The sequence below is a fragment of the Ovis canadensis genome, chromosome 11 (assembly GCF_042477335.2).
Source record: "Ovis canadensis isolate MfBH-ARS-UI-01 breed Bighorn chromosome 11, ARS-UI_OviCan_v2, whole genome shotgun sequence".
NCBI classification, from domain to species: Eukaryota; Metazoa; Chordata; class Mammalia; order Artiodactyla; family Bovidae; genus Ovis; species Ovis canadensis.
The window spans coordinates 19,632,121-19,654,226 of NC_091255.1; the positions used below are offsets into that span (position 1 = coordinate 19,632,121).

General features: G+C 34.9%; 1 protein-coding gene across 2 annotated transcripts in view; it reads left to right on the forward strand.

The window, feature by feature from the left end:
• Nucleotides 1–22,106, forward strand: part of BRIP1 (BRCA1 interacting DNA helicase 1) — a 191,900-nt gene that overhangs the window by 43,517 nt on the left and 126,277 nt on the right. For both annotated transcript variants that reach the window (XM_069602688.1, XM_069602687.1), the window contains 3 exons: nt 11,556–11,846; nt 17,521–17,742; nt 19,832–20,031. In XM_069602688.1, the coding sequence (XP_069458789.1) occupies nt 11,556–11,846; nt 17,521–17,742; nt 19,832–20,031 (713 nt within the window). The remainder of the gene's footprint in view (nt 1–11,555; nt 11,847–17,520; nt 17,743–19,831; nt 20,032–22,106) is intronic.

Sequence of the window (22,106 nt, forward strand, 5' to 3'; positions counted from 1 at the left end):
ATCTTTCTTTTCTATATATGCTTTCAATTTCCCTCACAGCACTACTTTGACTGCCTACTGTGTATTTTCATAGGGTTTGTTTTTATTTTCATTTAGCTGAAACTATTTTTAAATTTCTCTTGACTTTTTTTCTTTGATCCCTGTGTTACATAGTTGTATGTTGTTTCAGTTCAGTTCAGTTCAGTTCAGTCGCTCAGTCGTGTCCGACTCTTTGCGACCCCATGAATCGCAGCATGCCAGGCCTCCCTGTCCATCACCAACTCCCAGAGTTCACTCAGACTCATGTCCATCAAGTCCGTGATGCCATCCAGCCATCTCATCCTCTGTCGTCCCCTTCTCCTCCTGCCCCCAATCCCTCCCAGCATCAGAGTCTTTTCCAATGAGTCAACTCTTTGCATGAGGTGCCCAAAGTACTGGAGTTTCAGCTTTAGCATCATTCCTTCCAAAGAACACCCAGGCCTGGTCTCCTTTAGAATGGATTGGTTGGATCTTCTTGCAGTCCAAGGGACTCTCAAGAGTCTTCTCTAACACCACAGTTCAAAAGCATCAATTCTTCGGCACTCAGCCTTCTTCACAGTCCAACTCTCACATCCATACATGACCACAGGAAAAACCATAGCCTTGACTAGATGGACCTTTGTTGGCAAAGTAATGTCTCTGCTTTTCAACATGCTGTCTAGGTTGGTCATAACTTTCCTTCCAAGGAGCAAGCGTCTTTTAATTTCATGGGTACAGTCACCATCTGCAGTGATTTTGGAGCCCAAAAAAAGTCTGACACTGTTTCCACTGTTTCCCCATCTCTTTCCCATGAAGTGATGGGACCAGATGCCATGATCTTCGTTTTCTGAATGTTGAACTTTAAGCCAACTTTTTCACTCTCCTCTTTCACTTTCATCAAGAGGCTTTTTAGTTCCTCTTCAATTTGTGCCATAAGGGTGGTGTCATCTGCATATCTGAGGTTATTGATATTTCTCCCGGCAATCTTGATTCCAGCTTGTGCTTCTTCCAGCCCAGCATTTCTCATGATGTACTCTGCGTATAAGTTAAATAAGCAGGGTGACAATATACAGCCTTGAAGTACTCCTTTTCCTATTTGGAACCTATCTGTTGTTCCATGTCCAGCTCTAATTGTTGCTTCCTGACCTGCATATAGGTTTCTCAAGAGGCAGGTCAGGTGGTCTGGTATTCCCATCTCTTTCAGAATTTTCCAGTTTATTGTGATCCACACAGTCAAAGGCTTTGGCAAATGATAAGATACTGGCTTTAGTAATACCCCAATTGATTAGGCTCTGGTTAACTAGTTTCCCCTGAGGGCAGGCTTTGTTAAGAAAACCAGAGTGCTCTGCTATATTTCAAAATGATTCCCTTCCCCCTCCTATTACTAGGAGCACAAGGGTGTTTTTCTCCCCTGTGTGTTGAGGGAACCTGATCTGGCTCCTAGACATAACTCTCACAGTATTTGGGAGCCCTCCATGACTAAGTGCCCCTAAATTTTTAACTAAGAGAGTCATGCATATTGAGTCTGTAGCAGTTCATCCTTTACAGTTCAGGCTTCGTTGCCCAGCACTTGTTCCTGCACTGGTTTTCACTGGTATTGCTGCTACTGTCCCCTAATCTTAAAGGCAATGGTTTGTCCTCCCCTCTCTTACAAATCCAGGAAAAGTTATTGATTTTTCAGTTTTGTTGCTTTTTACATGTCAGGATGGAGTGGTGACTTCCAAGCTATTTGTATCAAAAATGGAAACCAGAAGTCTACCTCCATTTTTTAAATAAATTTACAAATCAGGAAAATTATTTTTTTCTTCCTCCTCTTATTTCCTTTTTCTAGTTCCCTTCATCCCTTTATGTAGATTCAGGTTTCTGTATTGTATAATTTTTCTTTTAGCTTAAAAGGCTTCGTTTAACATTTGTAGTGCATTCCTGCTGCTAACAGATTTTTCTGTTCATTAAAAAAAAATGTGATACAGTGTACATAACAAAATTTGCCATTTTAACCATTTTTTGTGTTCAGTTCAGTGGCATTAAGTCTATTCACATTGTTGTGAATTCTTGTCTTGCCAACTGAAACTCTGTACTTAACTAAACAATAACTCCTGTTCTCCCTTGCCTCAGCCCGTTGATAACTACCATTCTCCTTTCTGTCTGTGAATTTAACTACTCTGGAACCTCATGTAAGTGGAATTGTACAATGTATGTCCTTTTGTATCTGAGTTATTTCATGTCTTCTGAGTTCATCCATGTTATAGCATGTGTCAGAATTCCCTTTTATGATTAAGTAATAGTCTGTTCAATGCGTGTATACCACGTTTTGTTTATCCATTCATACTTCAGTGGTCATTTGAGTTGTTTTCCTCTTTTGGCTATTGTGAATATGCCAATATTGTGAATATATGAATGCTGGTGTACAGATATCTTTGTGTTCATTTCTGCTTTCACTTCTTATGGATATATACCCAGAGGTGGGATTACTGGATCAAATGGTAATTCTGTTTACTTTTTTGAGGAATTTCCATCCTATTTTCCACAGCGACTACACTATTTTATATTCCTACCAGCAATGTAGGAAGGTTCCTTTTATTTTTTCCCCCTGGCTGTTTCTTGAGGTGTGTGGGATCTTATATCCCTGACCAGGGATTGAACCGGTGCTGCCTGCAGTGGAACACGGAGCCCTGATCATTGGACCACCAGGGAATTCTCAGGAAGGTTCCAGTTTCTTCACATCCTTGCCAAGCACTTGTAATTTTCTATTCTGTATTCTGTTTTCTTTTTAAATTATAATCATCCTAATGGATGTGAAATGGTATGTCTTTGTGGTTTTGGTGTGCATTTCCTAATGATTAGTGATGTCAAGCATCTTTTCATGTGCTTATTGTCCATTTACAAATCTTCTTTCCTCATTAAGCAAGTATTTATTTGTTTGGTTGCACTGGGTCTTCCTTGCTGTGAGCAGGCTTTCTCTAGTTGCAGCGAGTGGGGCCACTTTCTGTTGCAGTGGCCTGGCTTTTCGTTGGGCTGGCTTCTCTCGTTGCAGAGCACAGGATCTAGGGAATGTGGGTTTGCAGCACAGAGGCTCAGTGGCTGCAGCCCATGGGCTCATCAGTTGTGGTGCACAGGCTTATTAGTTGCTCTGTGGCAACTAGTGCTGCTTTAGAGGCTTATGTACTGATAAATTTGTCTACTAATTTTTAACAGTGGTGAAAGGAGCAAAAATCTCTTTCACTTATAGCATTTTGGTCAGTATGTAGAAGATGACATCACAGGATGGCTTTGTTTTCTCATTTTAAAAGATTAATTGAAAAAAGTTTGAAAAATGCCAAAATATGGTACGATAAAGGAGAAAATAAAAATGTCAGACAATCCCAAAGGATTTTTGAAGTAAAATATACAACTGCAAATATCATAAGGGTTCAGTTGGATTTTCACCACCTAAATAATATATCGTTTTACCGCCGTTTCTGTATTCCTAGGTTCTTTTTGATTCATGGCTTGATTGTTCAGATTTCATAATCATGTAGTTTTATTCAAGGAAAGTACATAAGTATAGTTCCTGCTATAGCATAGTTTGTCTCCCTACTGCAAATGTTAAGAATCGACTACTTGGTTAAAGTGGTGACTACCAGGTCTCCAATATAAAGGCATATCTTTCTTTTGTAATTAAGAAGTAATCTTTGGAGTGATGCTTGGAGTCTATGTGAATATCTTGTTTTCCAACATTTACCCAGTGATTTTAGCATCCATTTATGTACCTTGTAGGAATCAACTATTACATGGCAGTTGTAAAGTAGTGATTTTTTTAGGATTTTATCATTCTATTTACAATTTTTAGCTAGCATTTTTCTCTAAGGAAGAACTTTCCTTTTTCTCCCCCATTTCCTTTCTTTGATTCTTTTTTCCTTTTTTTTTTTTTTGGTTGTTGTACCAATAAATACCCCAGGTATTTCTCATGAAGTTGGTCAGTGTGACTGCTCTCTATACTTTGAGACTCATTGCTGTAGTCACATGTGTATAAAGTGCCTACTGTTGCTCTGTACAGGTTGGTCATCTTTATATTTGTTCTTAAACTGAGAAGTCTTAGAAATACGATTGTTCTAGAATAAATTTAGATTAAAAATTATACCACTTCGGGGTGTTCTTGGTTATAGACTCAGAAACTAAGGCAGCTGTATTAAGGAATTCCCATTTACAGTAGGCAAGAAAGTAAACAGTAAGTGGAGAGTAGGGTAACAGACACTTATGGTATCAAAAAACAACCGTGAAAAGGATCTGTCTTAATGTGCTAGCCCACTGCAGTTTAACATATTGCTTACAACCTTCACAATAGGATTTGAGTGACTTCAGTTACACATTCCAGGAGACTGGCAGTCTGTTACAATCAGAATCTGAACTTTAGAGCAGGCTAATTTACAGCGATGGGATGAAGAAAGTTGTGGATTTGTATTACACACTCTCACCTGACACTGTATCTGATCCCTTACCTGCTGATTGACATCTTGAATGAGCTCTTTGAAGCAAGTTCCAGCTTAATTAAAACGTTTGCTTGGTTAGCAGTGATCTGTGAAAGCCTGTGATAAATATTGAATCAGGTTCACCTGCTGGTTGCTGAGAGTAGATAAACAGCTGCCTTGTGCAGTTTAATCATGAAACTGTGGCAGTAGAGTACTACTGTTTGAATTTTTAAAAAAGAATAGTTGAAACGGTATAGTTATGTCACTTTTGCTATCTTAACTAGAGTGTGTGCCTACGTGAGATTTTGCACAACAGGCATTCAGTACCTCTTTGGATGGCGTGGACAACAGCAAATGGTTGATAAAGACTAACAGTAAACCTTCTTTCATATGCCTCAAAGTATAATTCAGTATTCATTGACTTGTTTTTACCACTAGTTCTTCATGTGCATAATGTTTGGAAATAAAAAAGGGCAGTATTTTGCTTTTTTTTTTTTTTTGTCAAGTTAAATGGTAGATTAAAAATGATCTTGTTAATTAAAACTTTAAGATTTAAAGTTATGAATTCTAACTTCTCACAAATTTATCATGAATTTTGTAGCCGCTTGAAGAACTTCAGATTTTATTTTTTCATCTGTAAAATGGAGTTAGAAATAAACATTAGTGAACTAAATGTTATAGAATTTTGTTAATATTGCATAACTAACAAACCTTAAAAGAGAAATTAATTTACAAGCAGTAGAGGAATCTATAAAATTATCTTCTTTAGACTATCAACTTGTTTATTCCTTTGCAGAATTAACGTGACTAAGTAAGTTCATTGTAAATAAAATGCTATTTCTATTTTATTTTCTTTGTAAAATCAGACATAAATTCTGGAATAAAGTCTCACCCAAATAAGTCACAGTCTTCTGTGAGCACATAATGATAAGTTATGGACTCACTTTCTAAAAATGCATACAAAATTGTGTTTGTAGTTTCCGGGTGATCCCAAACTCTCTCCTCTGTAACAATAGTGAAGTCGCTCAGTTGTGTCCGACTCTTTGCGACCCCGTGGACTGTAGCCTACTAGGCTCCTCCATCCATGGGATTCTCCAGGCAAGAATACTGGAGTGGGTTGCCATTTCCTTCTCCAAGGGGTCTTCCTGACCCAGGGATCAAACCCGGGTCTCCTGCTTTGGAGGCAGACGCTTTTAGGAGTCTATTTCCTAATCAATTAAGTTGAAAATTTTGGTCACGAGAGATTAAGATGATAGTTGTTCTGTTACGTATTAAGCTGCTGAGGAGCAACCAGTGTATTTGCTGTTTTAGGTTTCATTTGAAGCACTTTTTAGCATTTTCCAGTGTTACGTACTACGTTCCTTAGCTCCAAGGATTATCTACTGTAGTGGGGATTCCTAATTTTTTACCTAATGTTTTTATAGTTGTGTTCCTATCATCAGTTTGTTTGGAAGTGTATGGGGAAAATAAAATTTTATTTAAGTCACACTTAACCTGCTCAACACTTTTTTTGATCTTTATCTATGTTGATACATAGAACTCTGGTTCGTTTTTTCTTTAAATTATTTACAGTATTCCATTGATAGACTCCACAATTTATTTACTCTTTCTTTTGCTGACACATTTAGCTTCTTTTTCTCACTATTACAACAGTGCTACACAGACTATCCCTATTGTATCTCTCTGAATCTGCAAGTCTGTCACTAGCAGGTATGACTAGCAGGCTCATGCTGGGCCCAAGCATCTGTATATATTTGATATCACTATATCACAACTTGTTCTTCAAAGTGATTGTGTCACTTTATACTTGGATCAGCAGTGTTTAAGAGTTGCTGTATATCTTTTCTGACACCTAGTCTGGTGGATGTAAATGAAATACAATTAGGGTTTAATTGCATTTTCCTAATTAGTTTCCCTGGTGTCTCAGACAGTAAAGCGTCTGCCTACAATGCAGGAGACCCAGGTTCAATCCCTGGGTGGGGAAGATCTCCTAGAGAAGGAAATGGCAACCCACTCTAGTATTCTTGCCTGGAAAATCCCATGGATGGTGGCACCTGGTAGACTACAGTTCACGGGGTTGCAAAGAGTTGGATACGACTGAGCGACTTCACTTTCTTTCTTTCTATAATGAAGTTGAACAGCAGGTTGCGTGTCTTTTCAGATGTTTGTTGGGTTTTCTGCTTTTCTCTCCTGTGATTTTTTTTGTTCTTGGATTCTTATGTTTATATTGGGTTTTAAAAAAACTGGTTTGTTGAAATTCTTTATGTGTTATGAAGACTGATCCTCAGTTGGTTATGTACAGCATATGTATCTTCTCAAGATTGTTTTCAGTCTGTTGTGCTTTTGGTGTATTGTTTAAGAAATGCTTACCTATATTGAGTTCCTAAAGATCTTTTTCTGTATATAGGGACAGAGATTTTATGACCCATACAACCTAGAATATTTCCTCTCTGGTCCTTTGTAGAAAAAGTGTGAAGGTTGCTCTAAACAGTCTCTCAACTGAAGAATTTTTGTTTTTTGCCCTTGTGGAACATAATCTCCATCTTGTTAGAAAATATTTGATTTAAATGTCAACTAATAATAAGTTAAAATGACTTTTATGAAGTAAATTTTATAGCTTATACTGAAGAATACTTTGTAGTTGCATTCAGAAAATAATGCACTTAGAGTACTAAGTGAAACTGGTATTGATAATCTATAACACACCTTGTAGAACAATTAAAAAGTGAAGATCTCTTTGTCGGTGGAATGAAATAATCTTTGTCATTGTCTTCTATTTGGCCTAATAATGTCAGGAATTCTAATGTTTCTTGAATGAATGAATGGATGGATGGATAGATGAATGAATGAGATAGTCCATTTAGAGTGCTTAGCACAGGGACAACCTTAATAAATGATAGTTATTAATTGAATGTATCAGGATATGTGTTTGCCACTCACAACTAAAGTGGCCCAAATATTAACATAACAAGATGATTTTTCTTTTTGTTCTTGAAAAATAAAAAAATTGCCCTATACTTTTTTTTAAAAAGCTAACCTTTTTATTTTGAAATAACTTTTTGATATGTGAAGAAGTAAAATTTGGGCATCAATTAAACATCTACAGATAAATAAAATGTGGTACATGGGTACAGTATTTGGTTTAGGGACATTAGTCACAATCCATCAATTAAGTTAAGTTACAGTTATATGCAAAATACCATGCTCAATGAATGAGTATATGAAGTAACATAAGACATCGTTTCTGTCCTCAGGAATTTGCAGTGTGGTTGAAAGACAATGCATGCACATATGGAAAAGTATGTTACTGTTTCATGGACCTAGTTTTATATTTATTTCATGCAGATAAGCTTCTTTCTGGTCTTTTCCCCCTCTCTACTTCTTTATGTGCTAATTTTTCATATTAAACATCCTCTTATGCTTACTTTTAGAATTCATTTCATAGACTCTGTTTAGATACTCCCCTGATTTATGAATTCACAAAATAACTTTTCTGACATTTCTAACTACTCCTTTATTATTATCCCTTTTTAGGCATATTTAGTCACCATGCTAATTTTTATTTTTCCAAGTAAATATAGTAATTTTAACATAGTAATTTTCATTGTTGTTCAGGGGAAAGGTTGGCGAGAGCTATGAAACTTTAGATGTTGACATAGTTATCTTAATCTACTTATACTTTTGATTATAACCTTGTGAAAGGAATAGTGGCAAGGACTCAGAAGTTGCCCTTTCAAGATCAAATATTATATTCATTCTTTATCCTTTCAAAAACTATTAATGCATATCTATATAGTCTGACAAGAGAGGGAATAAATAGAAATTGTTGGACACAAAGATAATTTTCTAAAATCCCTGGTTGCTCCTAAGAACAGTTTTTGGCTATTGTAGATTTGAAATGTATTTTTAAACAGTTGACTCCTACATGTGGAACTAATACAACTGTCACATCCACATCTCTTATGACAGTAGATTTTTTGGGGGCTGTTATTTGGGTTAAGTTTTCTTGCCTTTTGTTGAAGAAAAGGAACTCTAGACAGTTTCCAGCTATGGGAAAAGAAGTCATCTCTTAAAGAGATTAGTTCTACCGTATGATATTGCTACTTACAGTTCTTAGAGATTTCAGGTTTGGGGAACCTATGTGTTTTATCTTTCTTGATGTTTAGATATATTAGATGAGAAAGAATACTTTTTAATTTATTCTCCAGTTTCCTGAAACAATCTCTATAAATTTAAAGAGCAAAAGCAAAAGAAAAATATCCTTGGGGAGGAAAACTTGATCATTTGTCAGCAGGAGAATTACTTGGTGAAAAATACTTAATTTTGTTCACCAGTTGTTTTAAGATCCCTAGGTCAAAGAGTTTCAGACAGAGGCCAGAAAATATTAGCCTAATTTTGAACTAGAGGATTTTATGAGTTCTTATCATTGCTGTTTTCAGGATTCTTTCTCTGTTTTCATATAAAATTGAAAGTTGCTGATTTTGGTACAAATAATTCTCTTTTGTTCCTAAATAATTGTTTTTTTTTTAAGCCTCTGTTCTATTATTGCATTCAGTGTTTTCCATCTTCAACTATGATTATACCAAATCCTTTAAATAGGAACTTCAATAGGAGATCACTTCTGAAGAAGTAATTCCTCTTTAATACTGCAAATAAATAATCAACTTTCTTAGTTTCTTCCTTCTACTCAACTTGCCCAGCCACTCACTGAAAACCATCATCTTGAGGAGTTACCCTTGATTTCATAAATGGTATAATTCAGAACACTTGAAGATTTAATAAACATAAAACATTTTTAATATAAAAATTAGTTCTGTTTTATAATTTTTTTCAATTATGGAGTGAAAAACACATTTAAAGTACATAAATAAAGCTACTCTAGTGAGAACTTTCTAAAACAAGTCCTGTATCTTTTGCGTTTGTTAGTTATATTGTTAGTATAGCATTTTAAGATAAGCAGATCCCTTTAAAAAATATTAGTGCAAATACTGCTTTTAAAATTAAAAACATTTGAATGCAAAGCAGAAAGTTATAAGACTGTATAACAGCATCCTTTTTTATTGGAAAAATATGAAAGATATATGTAGGAGGATCTGCTAGTTATATGTTGTGGTTGACTTATTTTGTGTTTTTCTATAATGTTGGATTTTTTGTTTAGAAAAATAGCAGAATGAAAATAAAAGGAGTAGATCCTAAAGCTTTAAGTGGAATTCATGTTGAAAAATATCATATCAAAAAGTATGTTTTCCAAGCCATGAGAAAAAGACTACTTTATTGAATTACTTTTAGGCTTGTATATATCCATAGAGAATATTGTAGTGCATTGGGCCTAGCATTCTAATATTCACAATGAATTTAACTGTATCACAGGGAAGAGATATAATTGAATGAAAAGATTGAAAATATGAAAATAAACTAATTCTGCTACTAAGAGTTACCTTAATTCTTTTACTAAGTTAATTAATTTGATCATTGAAAAGGACAAAAAGGAATTCAGTCAGAAATACCATGATATAATTTGCATTCCATTTTCTGTGTGACCAGAAATTGTTAGATATTGCAACATATGTAACATAAACCACATGTCAGCTGTTTCCTGCCTCACTGTTGACAAGAGCCCCATTCATAACTCTTCTTTTATCCTTTCAGTGAATAAGTAATTATTCAATATAGAAGGCAGGATATTTGGAACTGGCTATTTAATGTGGCAGCACTCTGTAATGAAATCTGCTGTTACTGGCAACCTGAGAGGGGAATGTAACAATTCCAGCATGGCTGTAACTTTATCTGCTTTGACTGACTGTGTATTTGGCACATCAGTGAACCTTTTATCCCAGTGAGTGACAGCTCCAGCAGGGTCACATTTACATCCATTCTATCATGTATTGTAATATTTAATGGCGGACAAGGTTGAGCGAGACTGAGAGTAATTCGAACTTGCTTTTCCACTGAGTTGAGGCTAAAAGACAGCTTGATCCCCAGTATTGTGGTGTAACATGCTATGACTTAGCATTTGTTTATGAAGGCTAATCTTACTGATTATAATTTAAAAAAAAAAACCAGTTAAATGGAGTGTTTGTTCTACTAAACTTAAACTCTCTAGTACAAGTTCTCTTAAGCTACTGTGCTATTTAGTATTTTTCCCTATCAGTGACCATTCCTATAAACTAACCATTTCTTAATCTTTCTCTTAAAGAAGGCTGCATTCGGTCTCATTTGTATAGTAACTGAGGTTGAGAAGAGAGTAGTTATTAAGAACCAGTGTGTTCTAATATATAGCATTAAGCTTTTTTTTTTTTATTTTTGAGTTTGGAAATAAGAGAAAAGCCAGGTAAATATTATAATGTACTCCTGATATTCCATATGGTATATTTAAGGAGCCATTTATGTAACTTTTAATTATGAAACTGAATTCAGTAAAATTGTCTAGGAAAAGCTATCTTGAATGATAATTGTACTGATGGATTTATAATTGATGACCGGTAATTGAATTTCAGATATACTTGTTCCACACAAGCAGTCTGTCTTCATTATTAAATATTAATAATTTGCATTCATTTTCATACCTTTGCTAGAGAATAGTTTTCTCTTATTGTTTTTGAGTGATGATTTAAATTCAGCTTGATGTTTCTATTCTTTATAAGTTATGTTTAAAATGCTTTTTAAAATACTGGTTTATTAAAGGATATTTGAATGGATTGTGCTGTAAAGAAAAACAGCACTCTTAAATCTAAATTTAAACTGTAATATCACAATTCACTTGAGCCTAAGCAAAAATGATAATTGTCTTTCATTTTGTCTTAGTTTTATAATTTATGAAAGAGGAAAATTAAAATGTACTTAAAACATTTGAAATTTGAGAGTTGGAGTAGTATGTTAGAAAACAATGCAAATATGGAAACATTTATAACTCAAGAGTGAAAGAGATCCAATTTGAAATTGAATTTGCAGTTTTTTCTTTAAAGGCAAATTTTATATGATGTGACATTATGGAATTTCCCTTTATTTGGCAACTGTGATTCACTACTTATAGTTTTGATTCCATGAAAAGTTTGATAAAAATTTTATGGTAGTCCAGACATTAGTTATCTTTTCTTTCCTTTGTTACAGCCCCCTGGTCACTGTTCTAGGTGCTGTTGTTCTACTAAACAAGGAAACAGTGAAGATTCTTCAAATACCACTAAGAAGGATCATGGGGGGAAGTCCAAGATACCCAAAATATATTTTGGGACACGCACACACAAGCAGATTGCTCAGATTACTAGAGAGCTCCAGAGAACAGCGTACTCAGGGGTCCCGATGACTATTCTTTCCAGCAGGGATCATTCTTGTGTCCATCCGGAAGTAATAGGTAACTTCAACAGAAATGAAAGGTGCATGGAACTGCTGGATGGAAAAAATGTGAGTAAAGTTCATTTATTTTAGGCAAAAAATTAGGCTGAAAGATAAAAATTACTCCATTTTTAATGTGTTCATTTTATATGTACATTTACAGTGATAGCTTAAGTCAGATTGATTGCTAGTGTTGATATTTTTAAAAAAATAATTTTACCATAAGGAAATCTTTTATCCAAGTTTAAAATTATGAGTGTTTGTGCTAAAATGTGGGGATATTTATTTAATTCCTTGAAAATTAATGTCCATGTCTTAATTTCTTCTTTTAAAAATAGTCAAACATGGAGGTCAAATAAGTAGAAAAAAACATTTAAATGATTTAGCCTAACTAGATCTAATTGATATATTTTACGTATTTAAAAATTTCAGAATAAGGTAATGTGCATATGACCTCTCTGGGCAAATTTTAAAATGTTTTTTAATTGAGAAATGTAATGACTGTATTGTCTCATAGTTCTGATAACTTCTTTTAAAAATTACAGTAAGTTATTAGTTAAAGATGTTATTTATGGCTTTGAAATTTTCTGGGGAAATTTAGAATAATATGAATTTTGGCTAGGTGGAAGTAAATAAATCTCACTAAAGTCATGATTTTTTGATAATATTTCGCCAGTATTAGTTTATTTGTCTGTGTACAAGTTAGATGACTAGTTTACTCTAAAATTGAAGTTACAAGTCTGGAATTATACCCAGAAATTATAGTTGAACCATAAATTGATAGTATATGAAATGACCAATGATATTTTAACATAATTTGAAAGTTCTGTCTTTCTGTATTTTGTCAAACAAACGTAGTTGGTTCTACACAAAAGTCTAAGAGCTATAGCCTCTTAGACTCTAGTTTCATTTAACTGTATATCATCCCCTAATGTATAATGTGAATAGATTATTTTGTATTATGTTTTTCTTTTTCAGTGCTTCCTATTATTATATGAGATTTATTCAACCTTTATTGGAATTATTCAAAAGAAGCCTCAATAGATATGCAAATCCAATAGATAATATGAAATATAAGTACTATGAGGCTTCAGTGGAAAAACTTAAGTGACTTTTTTAGAATCAAGAAGAGAATACAGAGTAACTGAATGAAAACCATTGTTAAAATTGTATGATCATATTTGTTTACATATATATTCTTTCTAACTGAGGAATTGTGCAATCTTTTCACTGTATATTTTAAAAGTTCTCTTCAAAGAGAGATAAAAATATTAAAAAGCTGAATGTTAAAAAAATAATAAAATAGAGAAAAGGCTCTTCATGATAAAAACCCATAAATTTTATACTTAAGTAGATTTCTTTCCATATGTGGCTAACCGATCTAAATTCTTCAAATGCTTGAAATTTGATTTTAGTCTGTGCAGGAAGATTTGCTAGCATTGTCTTTTTTTTTTTTTTTTTTTTTTGCTACTTGCTCTTGAGAAACATCATGTGATTATGCATTGAAAGCAAATATTTTATGTAGTCTTTTAGAATCTTGCAGTGTTGGTTATGTCTTTTGATTGCTCTTTAGTTTCCTAAGTTTGAATCTTGTAAAAATAAAAATCAAATAGACTTTTATTCAGAACATTTCATTAGCCTTCAGGTTCTGTTTTAAAGTAGACAAATATTTTATTTTTGAATATTAACAATATAAATAATTGAAGATATCTGCATTTGTCTTGACTTAATTCTGCCTCAGAATGGCTAGCTCATAAGGCATACATGAACATTCTCTTTCTTGTTCCCAAGCCATAAGGGTAATTTGGTATTGTAATGAGGGCCAATTACAAAGTCACTAAAGGTGTCTATGTTTACTATGGCTGAATTACCAAAGAGAAATGATAAATAGATAACTGACAGTTTAAGTGAAAAAGAGTTTAGAGTGTGATAACACTTCAATTGACAGACTCCCCTCTGGGTTATATTACACTGCTGAAATGGATGAGCTTTTCTGGTTTTGCTATCAGCCTGCACAGCAGTGTCATTCTAAGTGCCCTTAAAGTGTAAACTTTCTGATTTTTTGGCTTGATCCAAAGGCACATGTGTTTTTGTTCACTGTTTCTTTTATATTCCTATACTGGAAAAGCAATGCACCTATCTGCTAAAAGTAAAATTTTGTTTCAATTAAGAAAAAATCATCTTAACTAGCCCTAGAAATCATTCTAAAAAATTATTTTAGGTATAGAAGAATATCTGTTTTTGGTTAAGATGAGATTTAACAGTCCATAACCATAGACTTGAAGGCAACTTAGTGATCACTTTGTTATCAGTACAAGTAAAAACTTTCAGAATAGTATGAAAGGTACTTGGAATGAAGAAATGGTAAATGTCATTATTAAGCTCAATCTGATATCAAAGTCAGTATGAACGATACTAGACATATTTCCATATTTCCATATTTGGGTCTCTAGAGCCAAAATCATAGAATTTTAGAGCTAGAAAGAACTTTAGAAATAGCAGTCAGTGGTCAGAGAACTATTAAAAGGCTTCTAGTTCAGCTACTCTTGATGCCTAGTCACATGAGAAAGATGGGCCCTGAAGTTTGCCCAGTGACAGACAACTAATCAGCAAGTTTTCACTTAACCATTACAGTTTTCACTGCATTAGAAACAAAAACAGATGGTGGCATATGGTATAGGGAAGTTGACATGGCATGAAGGATTAAAAAGAATAATAGACATTAGATAAAGTAAGTGAAAATAATACAAAATTGAAGCAAGTGAACACGGTTAGGTGAGCCCTTTCTAATTCTAACACCTTGGAGGAACAATAAGTAGTATGACTGAATTAGCAGTCCTCAGCTGATCATGCCTTGTCCTTGAATTTGAAGACATCTTTTGTAGGTTATGACCTTTTTTATGAGTTACTCCATTTCTAGCAGTGTCTAGATATTTTTGTATATGTAATAATGTATGAATATTTTAAAAACAGATTTTTGTTTTTGATGGTTTGTAGATAAAGATACACATACACGCACATATATCTCCCCAGCAGTTAAGAATAACAAACTGGGAAAGATAAATATTAGATTTCAAAATCACATTAATTTTTTTTATTGATATATAAAATTAATGAAAATTAAAATGGCCCATTATTTCACCACCTAGTTCAGTTCAGTCGCTCAGTCATGTCCGACTCTTTGCGACTCCATGAATAGCAGCATGCCAGGCCTCCCTGTCCATCACCAGCTCCCAGAGTTCACTCAGACTCACATCCATTGAGTCAGTGATGCCATCCAGCCATCTTATCCTCTGTCATCCCCTTCTCCTCCTGCCCCCAATCCCTCCCAGCATCAGAGTCTTTGCCAATGAGTCAACTCTTCGCATGAGGTGGCCAAAGTGCTGGAGTTTCAGCTTTAGCATCATTCCTGCCAAAGAAATCCCAGGGCTGATCTCCTTCAGAATGGACTGATTGGATCTCTTTGCAGTCCAAGGGACTCTCAAGAGTCTTCTCCAACACCACAGCTCAAAAGCATCAATTCTTCGGCGCTCAGCCTTCTTCATAGTCCAACTCTCACATCCATACATGACCACAGGAAAAACCATAGCCTTGGCTACACTACCTAGTACCAGATGACAATTGATAAAGAAAACTAACATACATGGTTAGAGACTCAAAATTATGGAAAGGTATTAAATGAAAGGAGAAGATCTCTCTTCCTAGTTCTTTCCATCCCTTTAAGAGACCTACTGTAAAGTTTTATGTATATTCTTCTAAAACATTTATAATATGTATTTTGTATAATGTATGTGTATAGATTATTTTTAAAGCTTAAAAATCAGCACAAAGACAAATCAGCCTCATTTTTTAAGGACCATACTTTGGTTCAATTCCTGGGTTGGGAAGATCCTCTGAAGGGAGAGCATGGCAACGCACTCCAGTATTCTTGCTTGGAGAATCCCCATGGACAGAGGAGCCTGGTGGCTACAGTCTATGGAGTTGCAAAGTTGGACACAACTGAGTGACTAAGTATAGCACATACCATTTATATGAATTTGCCAGAATTTATTTAACATATCCTCTGTTGGTAGATATTTAGTTTATTTCCAATTTGGTGGGAGCTATTAAACAGTGCACTATATATATAATCACATTAATGGTGAAATTTTATTTGGTAGTTAAATTTCCTGTGTATTTCTAATAGAAATAGAAGTTTATACTTATAATTTTATACACCTTTTAATAGGATGTGATGCCTTTGCCAGGACTGTGTTTTATCAAACATCTTATTTTTTGATTAGTGTATATATGTTAATAAAATTTTTTTACTTCCAGTAATAGAATGGCAAAGGACATTAGTAGATAGTACCTGAAAGAAGATTCTATTTTTGCCTTTAAAATAGGCAAAAATAAGATAGTGTTGATAAAGGTGTGGAAAAAGGGTAATATAAAATGTTCATAAACATTTTCTGGAGGATAATTTGATGATACGGTTTTCAAGAAACTGAAAAATATAGTCTCTGATCTCATAATGCCATTTCAAAAAATGTATGATAAGAAAATATTTAGAAATGGGCATAAAATTGCTTATTGCAGCATTATTTATAAAGCAAAAATTGAAACCAGTCTAAATGTCCAGTGATAAACTGGGTCATCAGATGTGGCACACTAATCCAATATATGTTAGCAACAATGAAAAAAAAGCTTAGTGGTATGAAACGATATATTTGATAAGATTTTCAATAAAATAGGCTATGAGAAAAAAGGCAGTACCAGTTTTGTAAAAAATACTTAGTGACTGGATTGTTAGTAATCCTCAGTGCATGCACCTGGGGAAAATTTGATTTGTTCTCATTTTAATATTGGGTCACATTACAAAGATATATTGATATATAGAGAAGACATCTGAAATGAGATACATCAAAATATTAATAGTACATTTTTGATAAAGTGGGATTTAAGATAATTTATAGATTTTTGGTACACTTGTATTTTCCAATTTTATATGATGAATACTTTTGTCCCCTGGGACATTTCTTCTTCCCTCTTTCCCACTTTCCATTCTTTTTTCCTTCTTTTGTTTTTATTAATATTTGTATTTGATTAAGTAGTGCTGTCTCATGGCTCAAACTGAAAAGATACAGAAATGTCTACAGAGAGAAATCTCTCTCAGTCCTATCCCAAGTCACTTGGCTCTCATCTTTGAAAGCAACTAGTGATCCTATTGCTCTTATATATCCTTCCAGAAATATTTTTGCCTAATATAACTTTAATCATAACAAAGTCACAACAAATATACTTAAAAAAATATGTGTCTCCGTATACACTACCATATGTGAAATAGAGAGCCAATGGAAATTCGCTGTGTGACTCAGGGAACTCAAACTGGGGCTCTGTAACAACCTAGAGGGGTGGGAAAGTGTGGGAGGTGGGAGGGAAGTTCAGGAGGGAGGGGGCATATGTATACCTATGGCTGATAACATGTTGATGTATGGCAGAAACCAACACAATATTATAAAGCAGTTATCCTTCAGTTAAAGATAAATTAATTTAATAAAAATGTTTCTCAAGTTAATCTGGTGTGTCTAGAGCTGTACTGATTTGGAGCCCTGAGTTAACTAATGTAGTTCTTTAAAAAGATTATATTATAGACCTGGTGTACTCTGTCTCCTCTGTTAAATCTTTATATTGTGGCTTTAATGATGTTTTAAAGATTCTGAGATAAACTTGTTTTAGTTCAACTGTATGTATTTGTTTTCAGGGAAAATCCTGCTATTTTTATCATGGTGTTCATAAAATTAGTGACCAACACACATTACAGACTTTCCAAGGGATGCACAAGGCCTGGGATATAGAAGAACTTGTCAGCTTGGGGAGAAAACTAAAGGCATGTCCATATTACACAGCACGAGAACTAATGCAAGATGCTGACATAATATTTTGTCCCTACAACTATCTTCTAGATGCACAGATAAGGGAAACTGTGAGTAGATATGTAAAAATTAAAAGAATTTTTTTCCTATTTATTGGGATATAAGTGATGGATGTAAAAACTTTTAGATGTTTTAATGCCTTTTGCTTTATACTTAATTTATGAAAAATGTATAAACAGATTAGAATGTTCAAAGTGTATTCTAGGAGATATTAAAAAATGAATTTTAGACATTGTCGGTTTAATTATCAAAGTAATAAGTACTTTTAAGGACCTAGTACTGAAGTGGAATTATAAAAGAATTTTTCATCCTTGACAGTAATGACGTTTTGGGCTACATACTTCGTTGTGGTGGGCTGTCCTGTGCATTGTAGGATGCTTATTAGTGTCTGGTTTTGTACATTAGATGCCAGTAGTACACTCACAGTTGTCACAGTCAAAAATGTTGTCACAGTCAAAAATGTCTCCAGACATTGCCAAATATCCCCTTGGCTGCAAAATTATCTCCATTTGAGACTCATTTATAGCTATCACTTTATGCATAGTCAGAATTATTATAAAATATTTATCTAAAGCATCTATGTTTTGAAGAACTTACAGCATTTGTGTTTGTTTGCCTGGTTCTTAGAGACATCCAGTTGTTACAGCATAAGACAAAGAATGAATAATGGTATATTATTACTCCTCTTTTTAGAACTGACTGTACAGCTCTCCTTAGCTTTCTATTTCTGGAAGTTCACAATGAATGGGCATTATATTTAATACCCCTCTGCTTGAGCATGCACACAGCCTATCACAAGGACTTCCCAGCCCCTTCTGCCTCCTTGCCGTCAGCTCCTCCAGCTATACATCCTTTTGTTTCGTTGTCTTTCAACTAGGTCTGTTTCTTTGACCAACTGTATATATCAATGCCAAGTCAGTCTTTCTTATATTACTTTTATAACATCTTTCCTCTGCTTAAAAATCTCATATGGATAAAGTCCATATTTCTCAAGCTTTCTCTCAATGTGATCAATGGTCTGACCTGAATCTGCCTTTTCAGCCTTTTCTGCTCCAGATTTCCAACCTGAGCACTTGAAAAATTACCTCAAGATCCCCTGAGGATACCTTGTTCTTTCCTGTATCTCTGCTTTTGATTACACCTCTATGTATTGAATTGCCCTGCTCTCTCTCCATCCAAATCCAAATTCCACTCATCTTTTAAACCCCAGTATATTTCCTACTCTTTCATTTTTTTCCCCTCAGCCATCTCCAGCCCTCTGTATAGTATTGTTCCTCAGAATAACTCAGTGGCAATCGCTTTGTGACATTTTGTATTAGAACTCTTTCAGTTGCCATTGACACAAACCCAGCTTTGGTAAAACTTAGGAAAAACATACTTGACTATTGTGGTGGCTTTATAATCAGGCAAATTCTTCCCAGTGGAAATAGTGATTAACTATAGTCAGCTAGCTTTTTTCCAGCTAGGTAACCTGGAAAAAAAAGATAGTCACCTATAGTTACTCTGGATGGCCTAGATTGGATCTCATACCCATTCTTGAACTAGTGTGACTACACAGGAATGGAATACCTTATTTAATTGACAGGCCTGGGTTCTGAGTCTACCCACATTATGAGAGTGGTACGTTGTTTAACAGATTAACAGTCCTACTGACATGACATGGGTATTGGGGAAGAGTAGTTCTCTAAAGGATTGCAGAAAAGACTGAAATGAAACAGATACATAATATATTAGTATTTTGAGAGTCTTTTGAATCTTGTGCTGTTATTTAAAAAAAATGTTTTTTAATTAAAAAATTTTTTTTAAAGCAGGTTTTTAAAACTTCTGCTTTTTAAGTTATGTTGAAGATCCTTAACAATCCTTTGTGTAACCAGCTACACTTTTATCCTGGGTCACTTAACACCTATTATTTTGGTTGATAGGTTTACAAGTATATTGAGGGTGAAAAATGGAAAACTCTATAGATATTTGCTTGGTCTAAGTGCTTTAAAAGTTTTAAGATTGAGAATCAGTTACTTCTGTAGTTGGACTTGTGATAGATATTGGCCTGTGGTGTGAATTTTTGAATGAAGTGACCTGCCTATTGCTGTTAAATCCATTTTGCTGAATGTTTTACAAGAAAACTCTTTTATCTTATAGATGGACATCAATCTGAAAGAACAGGTTGTCATTTTAGATGAAGCTCATAACATTGAGGACTGTGCTCGGGAATCAGCAAGTTACAGTGTAACGGAAGTTCAGCTCCGGTTTGCTCGGGATGAACTGGATAGTATGATTAACTATAATATAAGGAAGAAAGATCATGAACCCCTACGAGCTGTGTGCTGTAGCCTCATTAAGTAAGAGCATTTGTCTGTCATTGCCATTTGTGCTGCTTCTGTATTAGAAACATGTTCTATTATGCCAAGTATTTTATAATCAGTAAACTTGGACCAGACTACTTGGAAAATGGATTGTTCCTTTCCAGTTAAACATAAAGATAGCCTAGCCCAAATTTTCCTGTTAAGTCTTTCCTTGAGGTGTTTTTGCTGTGTAGAAGTTTGGCATTTCTGTTTCACAGCATAGTTGTTGAAAGAGTTGTCCGTAGTTGCTGATTGTATTTTCTCATTTCCCATTCTTTCCTCATCCATCCCTGTAGTGTTTCTGTATGCATAATTCTACTGAGATTGTTCTTATCAAGATCGCCAGTGGTCCACAGATGGCCCAGTGCAAAGGTTATTTCTGTTATCTTACTTAGCCTCTCAGCAGTGTTGATTGCTATTGAATACCACCTTTATGAAAAGTGTTTTTGTCTTCTGTGGAATAATATATATAGGTCTCTGTCGCCTGTTTCTGGCACAGAGTTCCTAAAACCTTTGTAGTTTCCTAATTGATAAGAGCACTAAGAGCATCTTCTGTTTTGTTGTTTCATTTTTGACCCCAGTTCCTGACAGAACTCCTAAATCCCCTGGGATTTTCTGAGTGATAGGACTGTCTTTTATTCTAATGAAGTGATGGTTGAAGGGCTCCTGAATGGATCCAGTCACTAGAAACACCAAGCCATGTTTAGAAGTTTAGAACTTTGAGCTCCAATTCTCCCTGGAAAGAGGAGAGGGGCTGGATATTGAGTTAATGTTCCATCATGCCTTTGTAATGAAGTCATCATAAAAATACCAAAAATACAGGCTTCAGAGAGATTCTACATTGGTGAACACATCCATGTACTTAGAGTGTGGTGTATTTCACAAAAGAACAGAAGTTTCTGTGCCCGGCAACCTTCCTGACTTCACCCTATTTATCACTTCATTTGAATTTTTATCTATATCCTTTATTATATAATAAACTGGTAAATGTGTTTCCCTGATTTCTGTGAGCTGTTCTAGTAAATGCCCAACCTGAAGAGGGGGTCGTGAGAACCTCTGACTTATGGGTATTTGGTCAGAAGCACAGATGACAACCTGGACTTTTACAACTGGCATCTGAGGCTGGGGGAGGGAGGAGGGACAGTCTAATGAGACCGAGTACTTAATCTGTGGGGTCTCTGCAAACTCAGTTAGTGTCACAATTGAATTGAATTATAGGACACCCGTCTGATATCTCAGAGAATTGCTTGTGGGAGGTAAAAACTGACGTCCAGAGGTATCAGAAGTGAAGTAGTGAGAACAAGCAGACACACAGGAATGTGTTTTCCTTAGTCAGCTTCTATGACATCTCCTGGTTTTCTTCCTCCTCACAGTCCGTTCTTTCTCAGTTTCTTTTGATAGTTCTTAATTTGTTTGATGTTTAAATATTGAAGTGTGTTAGGGCTTGGTTTTGGATACTCATTTCTTTTCTAGCTCTTCATTTTCCTTAAATTATATAACTCTAAAGCAATGCTGACGAGGCCTGAATCTGTGTTTGTCCCAGTCTCTCCCTGGAATGCTCTTTTTATCTACTCAACTATACTTTCTATCTCTGGATATAAAATTTCAACTTTCCAAAATATTCCTTTCTTTCCCTACTTCCCCCACCTGCTCTGTCTTCTTTATCTAAGCAGGTACCACCAACCAGTTCCTCACATCAAAAATCTAAGTATTATCCTTGATTATTCTCACCTCATCCAATTCATCAGTAAGTTTTAAAAATGCCACCTACACAGTTTATCCCAGATCTTTCAATCTCATATCTGTCATCCCAGAATCATCTCTCAGCTAGAACACTGTGCGTGCGTGTGCTGAGTCACTTCAGTTGTGTCTGACTCGTTGCAACTCTATGGACCTTAACCTGACAGGCTCCTGTGTCCATGGGATTCTCCAGGCAAGGATACTGGAGTGGGAAGTCATTTCCTTCTCCAGGGTGTCTTCCCGACCCAGGGATCAAACCTGCGTCTCTTACGTCTCCTCATTTGCAGCGGGTTCTTGACTACTAGTGCCACCGGGAAGCCCCTAGAACACTG